The 7,064-nt window shown below is 29.6% G+C and overlaps 1 protein-coding gene across 1 annotated transcript; it reads right to left on the bottom strand.

The window, feature by feature from the left end:
* Positions 1–5,810: 5,810 nt before the first annotated feature.
* Positions 5,811–6,737, bottom strand: TRIADDRAFT_5190 (uncharacterized protein; the record flags this gene model as incomplete). The annotated part of the gene is made up of 2 exons (XM_002115189.1): positions 5,811–6,031; positions 6,125–6,737. Coding segments are annotated over 2 exons (834 nt in total), but the record flags the coding sequence as incomplete, so codon positions are not given.
* Positions 6,738–7,064: the final 327 nt, after the last annotated feature.

The raw sequence follows: 7,064 nt of genomic DNA, 5'->3' as shown, positions 1-7,064 counted from the left end.
AATTCAGAAGATTTAGTTTGCCTATATCTTCATCAATTTTGATTTATCGCCATAAGCCTAATGCAATTTATGCATTGAAGTAAAATCTCGTTTCATTTGTTTAATTTACTTACTTATTGTGTAATCAATATTGGAATATAGCCTGTAAAATATGTTAGATATGATGATGATCATCTGTATTAACAAGGTATGTCACTCTATGATTATTTAATTAGAAAAACTATGATGAAATTAAGATTACCTGGACCACCACCCATTCTTAGTAATCATGATCCTAACATAATTTAAAACTAAATAAGATGTTATTATATATTTGTAATTAATTTACTCATTAGTTAGGTAATGCTGAATATAACTTAATCTGATTTAATGAATCTACAGAATTCCAAGGATATCTATTATGTATTCGATTTCTTCATCTATTATGATAACTAGAGCAAGGCCATATCATGCTTTTAATTAAGTATTAGTACATGCTAATTATCGGTAGTAAATATTGGATATAATAGGCTTGACGTAATTGAAATTTATGCTGCATCAAAGCCCAAGGATGGTATAAAGTTATAGTAAGATCTCATTCGCTTTATGAGTAACTGCTTGTTAGCTACTAGTAATAAATTTCAGGTCTGATTAGCTTAATATTAGTAAAATATATACCGTGGTACATAATAAAGGCAAATTAAAAAATCGTGGCAAGATTAAAATCATCTGGACCTTTATCTTCAGTCACTGACAATTTAAATACGATATAAATTAAGATAGAAAGCTCTTCCCTTTCGTTAAGTAATTGTTAGCTACCGCTAATTTATACTGAATATAATTTATAGAATACCGTATTAAGTGATAGAAAATCACTACTGGACTATTAACCACACCTCTATCTATGGCAATTCATTCTAGCTCAGAGATAATATAAAATTTAAGATAGCTTGCTATTAAACTTTCAATTAATCATTGGCTAGTGACAATAGAATACCTCCCATCTTGGTAAATTATCAAAATTTTTAAATACATTATATGAAAATAGGATACGATGCTGTTTATTTTTCTTTATCATAATTTCTTGTTAGTTGTCAAAATAAATATCGGTATAGCCCTAAATATAATATCTTCATGGAAAAGAAAGTGATTCAATATTTTCAATGTTATTGAACATATTAGTCATCATGAACGCAAACTTGANATTTAGGATAAGATTAAGGTCAATTATACCTCTACTATTTCGATTGATTATCCCTCATATAGCTCACATGTAATAACCTACATAATGAGATAGGAAATCCATATCGGAGATTAAACCGCCTGCACTTTCGCCTATAATAAATTATTACGACGTTGACGCAATATAAAATTGAAGATAGATGCTACTACATTATTTAAATTAATTATTTTGTTAGTTATCGGTGATGAGCTTTAGATAGAAAACATATCATTGTATTATGATTTAGGCTACTTATTGAATATGATTAGGAAACTATTACGGAGATTAGCATCTCCAACATTTTAACCTTTTGGAATTCATCATAGCATAAGTGAGATAGAATATTATATAGCGCTTTTGATTAATTTATTTATTATCTAAATACTCAGTGCACCATACTAATCGTTGATGAAATGTACAGCAGGGTAGAGCAGCTGATTTTCAGTAAAAAGTAACCCAAATATCTGGAATAAAGTTTAGTTGCCTTAAAGTAATCCTGGGAAAACTATCAAATTTATAAAATAGCGTTACTCTGGTATTGAAATTTACTAGTCTACTATTCATGATTATAATTTCTCAACACTTTGATGATCGTAGCCACAATTTGGTTTATTTATAAGCTATAATATGCTATCTTAAAAGGGCAAAAAGCAGTTGATAGCGAAATTTCCTGTTGCTTATTTATTTTCTGAAGTTTCGCGATGTTGTAATAATACACATACAAAATTAAACATTAATCGGTAAATAAAATAATTATATGGCTGACAGACCAGCTTTAAATAAGGAATTTGAATATCAGCGGTAATTCATATCATTATATCTAAAATATTTCACAACTATCGTAGCTACTAGTAAATGACATTATTTCTTTCTGGGTTAAATAGGAAAGTTATCATATGTGGTCGGATTTGACTCAAAATAATTCATCAATATTCTATGTATTAGCTGATCCTGAACCTATGATTTATTGCCGTCATTACCGATTGCAAAATAAATGTTCTATAAAGTAATATATATTTCTATTCCTATGATTTATTGGATAAAATATAATTAATAAGAAGAGAATAAGAGGATGTATTGACAATTATTATCTTATTCATATATTATTCATGTGAGTCCTTTACACTACTAAAGACAAATGTAAGAGATTCGAAACTAATTTTGCCTCCTTCACCACCTTCTAGTCATAACCTATCGTATCTTTATTATCATTAAAAATGAAAATTTAATTAGGCTTGGCCAATGCTGACAAATGGAGATATTACATAAAAATATATAGTGTAAGATGATTTAAATACAATCATCATCTAATAGGAACTCAGTTAAATTATGAACTCCCAACGTTTCTATAGAAATCTTATGTTTTTTTTGCGATTGTAGACTAGAAATCTCTACGCAGTCTAGATACTACTGATTTCGACCACATTTCTGTCTTAAGTTATCCATATTTCCTGTCTCAATCAACAGTTAAAAGAATCGTATCAACTAGATAATCTTGCACCGTAAAGAAAAATTACTGTGAATATTAATATTGGTTATGCAACTAAGGCAAAACATAAATTGAAATTAGGAACTAAATTAGCATAATCCTTTTCGAAGAAATTCAATTCTGATGATTAAGCAATGCTAATAACTAATATGGAATATGATAAAGTAAATGAAAGAAAATAATTATAGGAATTCAATATTGGATAGTTTATATTGATGATTAAGTAATAATATAATTTCGATTATTCGCATTGCGGCTACCCAAGGTATATGCTCTTCTTCATTTATTTACAATTATACAATTTCTGGCTGATTGATTGCAAATAGTTTAAATTACATTAGGTATGAATGCGCGTGTAGAGCTCGTAAATTATTTCTTTCTCAATCTATATCAATATATAAATTATCAAGTGAAGACTTGGAAGGATATTCCGAATATTTTATACTTGATAAAAATTACTTTTGGCTATTAGCAAATATGTAAATCTAGTCACGATCTAGATTTATATGTAAGAGAGGGTAATATGACCTTCATTAAAAATGGATAAAGTCGATTAATAAATAAATTTTTTTTTACTGTTCTACCTAATACATAAATATCTTATTGAACTTCTCGCCAGATCAGGGTAAAGTTATCATTGTAAGCGATATTATTCAATTTCCTTCAATATCGGTAGGAAGTAATCATGTCATTTAGTAGGTTGGGATACAAATTCTTTCTATCTTCCAATAGCTTTGAAAAAGAATGAAGGTACAAAGAGATCCTAAATTGAATTATATCAGTATTTTTCTATTACCATGTAAGAGTATATATGCACTTCAACAGAAGGTTCAGCTTATTATGCTATATCTACTTTAACAGCGAACTAAGATCTAACTCTAATTTCTGTTCAAAATCCAATTCGCTAATTAAAGTTTCGTTCTATTACTATAGAAGTAACTCCTATGTATCTTCCCGTGCTTTCAATCCAACTTTATAATATAATATAAATATTTTAAAGCTATTATTGGATTTAAAATTCAGCCTCTTGTCTTCAATATGCACGACATATAATGTTGATTGGAATATTCTATTCTAGCTTACAATATACCGGAATAACCATCTTGCTTAATTGTTATTATTTCTTTGCTGTCAGATAGATCTAATTGCAAGTTTGTTTACATCTACATTAGAAATATTCCAATCAGCCGATCCAGAAACCAAGTAAAACTGAAGTAGAAAATGACTAATAAAAGCCTAAAATCTTCAGAAGAGAATTTTAGAAGCGTCTTACTCTTGAGTTTTCATATCACCGTATTTTAGATCGTAAAAAAAGTGAAATTTTAAAAAAGTTTGAATTAAAATCACGAAAATAAGTAAAAATGCCGACGAGAATTTATGCTTACTTTCAGTCTCGTGACACAATTTCCAATGATCAAATGGTATTGATCAAACTATGAAGATTTCATTTGCCATTCACTTGAAAATTGCATCCGGTCTATTTAAATAGAGCCTCTTATAAATGTAGCTCATATTACTTAGCTATAACACTTTCGCATATGTAGTCACGTAGAATAAAAAGTTTAGAAGGAAAAGATAATGACATGGGAAAGAAATGAAAACTATTGACAGCTACTGACATGTATTGTCTCTTCTGCTGTACTTTATGCTTATTTCTCATCCATAATTACGCATGCTATCACAAACAAGTATTAAAATAAATCTATGACATATTATTTTTGTTGGTTTAAAGTTTGCAATACCTGAGTAACTATAAAATTATTTCTATTATCGCTGGAATATATGGTATATCAATAGAAACATGATCGTGCATCTCGATAGAAAGTATTATTACTCATATTCTAAGATAATATTTCCTAAATCTTTGTTACTAGATTACAAAATGAACTTTACACATGGCTAGTTGAAATTTTATCGTGCCATCGATAAATCATGCTACAGTTATAGAAGGAATAAGATTAGCTTTCTTCTGGTCATGCCACTTATTCTACTTATCCTTAGAACAATGTTCTGGCTTTGCAGTTTACCTTGAAAATCTATTACAGATAAGATTCCATCATGCTACCAAAAACTTATTAATAGCATGATAATATTTCTCGAAGTCATGATGCTTGTACTAAACTAATAACTGAGCCTTATTAGTCGCCTCTAAAGCTAATTTTAGATAGGATTTTACCATGTTACCGATAGTGTGATAGGAACCCAATAATATTTCTCGATATCATTCTATTTAGAGAGGTATAAGAATTAGCCCTTAGTTGTAGGCTTCTTAAATCTATTTTAGAGGATATTCTATCATGCCATTTCTAGATAGGGTATTCTACTTTATTATTTCTCAGAATGAATTTAACTAAGGAATTTAAAATTTCTTAAAAGACGAGACTAGTAGCGCCAACATTTTTTGAAGGATAATACTTTTGCACAAGTCATAGGCATCAGTAATCTATTTTAGTCAGGCTTTTATCATAGTTTCAAGAAATAAGTACTGTAATAATATTATCACGCAAGAAGATAGAATTACTATTCTATGATTAATTATAATAGTACCATGAATGCTCTTTCTACTCTTTTGTTGGCAAATACTCTCTTGTAAACTCTAAAATAAAAGTTATATTTATTCTTTCCACTTGGAATCGAATAATGTATAGGAAAAGAATCGCCTATACAAAAGACAAACCATTATTAGCCTTTGGACTAATGGTATTATCTCCATCCAAGTTGACTTGTGATCTATTTGTTGGATACTAGTTCAATAACCAACAGCTAAAGGATAATTTAAGCCAATATACTGTTATTATATTGAACAAAAAATAGAAAGACATACATTAATATTCTATTACTTTATTTTGCAGCTTTCATTTCTACATTATTCTATAGGTGTTTATAATCAGTAGAAAGAAAAATATTATTGCTCAATCTTACGATTAGCTGTATTCAATAACAGCCTAATTACAATAGAACCATCAACCATTTTCAAGTTATAAATTGGAGAAAAAATGATGTTTCAACATTTTTACTAATTTAATTTGATGTATTTCTATGAAATGATTGCATCGATGGCCTATTAGAAGTCGGTAAAACGATAGGTCGAATACGATGAGGACGACAACTAAATGCACGTCGAAATTCTTGTCGAAAAACCTTATTATGGAAACCATAAATAATAGGATTTAACGTTGAATTAATCATAGATAACCATAAAAATAGCAGTTCTATCATACCATAGTTATCTAATTGAGTTGTAAGCAATTGTAGGATACCAATAATAGTACGAGGTGCCCAACAAATGAAAAATGTCCCCACAATTATCAGAGTTGTCTTATTAATTTTATCTTTATCAGCTATTTCTAAGCGCTTACTAACCGTTGCATTATGCTGTACTTGTGTAAAGTTCGATAACCATGGCATTAATGTACGCGATGTTGTTGAATTACTTATTTGATCGTTATGATCGGCCATAGTAGGTCGTGGAATTCGTCGAAAATTGGATTTAGCAGACCGATAGATTAATGCATGACATATAACGATAACCAAAAATGAAGTCAATAAAAATGACATTAATGATATCAAATATTGCCTTGCTTTACAATCGGACACCCAACAAAATGCCATCTTGCCAAGGTAACGATATCGTCCCCATGATTTATATTCAAATAATGGTGGCAATGCTACTACAATTGAAATAAGATAGCCTAAAGCGATGAATATTTTCACTTTGGATGTAGTTATGACCGAATAATATTTTAATGGTCGACAGATGGCATAACATCGATCGATACTAATAGCAGCTAGCCATACTACTGATGCCGTCGACATTTGAGTATGAATAAATGCTACAATTTTACACACAGCTAATCCAAATTCCCATTGACTAGCTACAAAAGCTGCTAAGGAAAATGGCATATTAAATATACCAACAATAAAATCAGTTACAGCTAAGTTGAACATCATAAATCCAGTGACTGTATGAAGAACCGATTTATGATAAATAACATACATGACACATCCATTGCCAATAACTGTAATAATAATTAGTGAAATCATTAATATGGATAGTAATGCACTGCATAGTTGCCCACTACATCGAACTGTTTCGTTGCTTTGCAAGTCGCAAGAATAATTAAAATTAGCGGTACTTAAAGCCATGAAGGCAACAATATCGATGACCTTTGACAAAGGCTAAATATTAACTGAACGATACGATGAACTGAGACTGCATCATCTGCAAAGACGAATAATTCTATCTTATTGACTGTTACTCTATCGACATATATGGAACATATTGATCAACTCTTATAAGCGCCACTGATAATCAATTCAATGATTAGTTGAGCGTGAGAAAAGGAGAGAAAAATAAAAGAAGTAGCAATTAAA

Source organism: Trichoplax adhaerens, genomic scaffold (genome assembly GCF_000150275.1).
Source record: "Trichoplax adhaerens TRIADscaffold_10 genomic scaffold, whole genome shotgun sequence".
Classification (NCBI taxonomy): Eukaryota; Metazoa; Placozoa; class Uniplacotomia; order Trichoplacea; family Trichoplacidae; genus Trichoplax; species Trichoplax adhaerens.
This window is presented reverse-complemented; position numbering and strand designations above follow the sequence as displayed.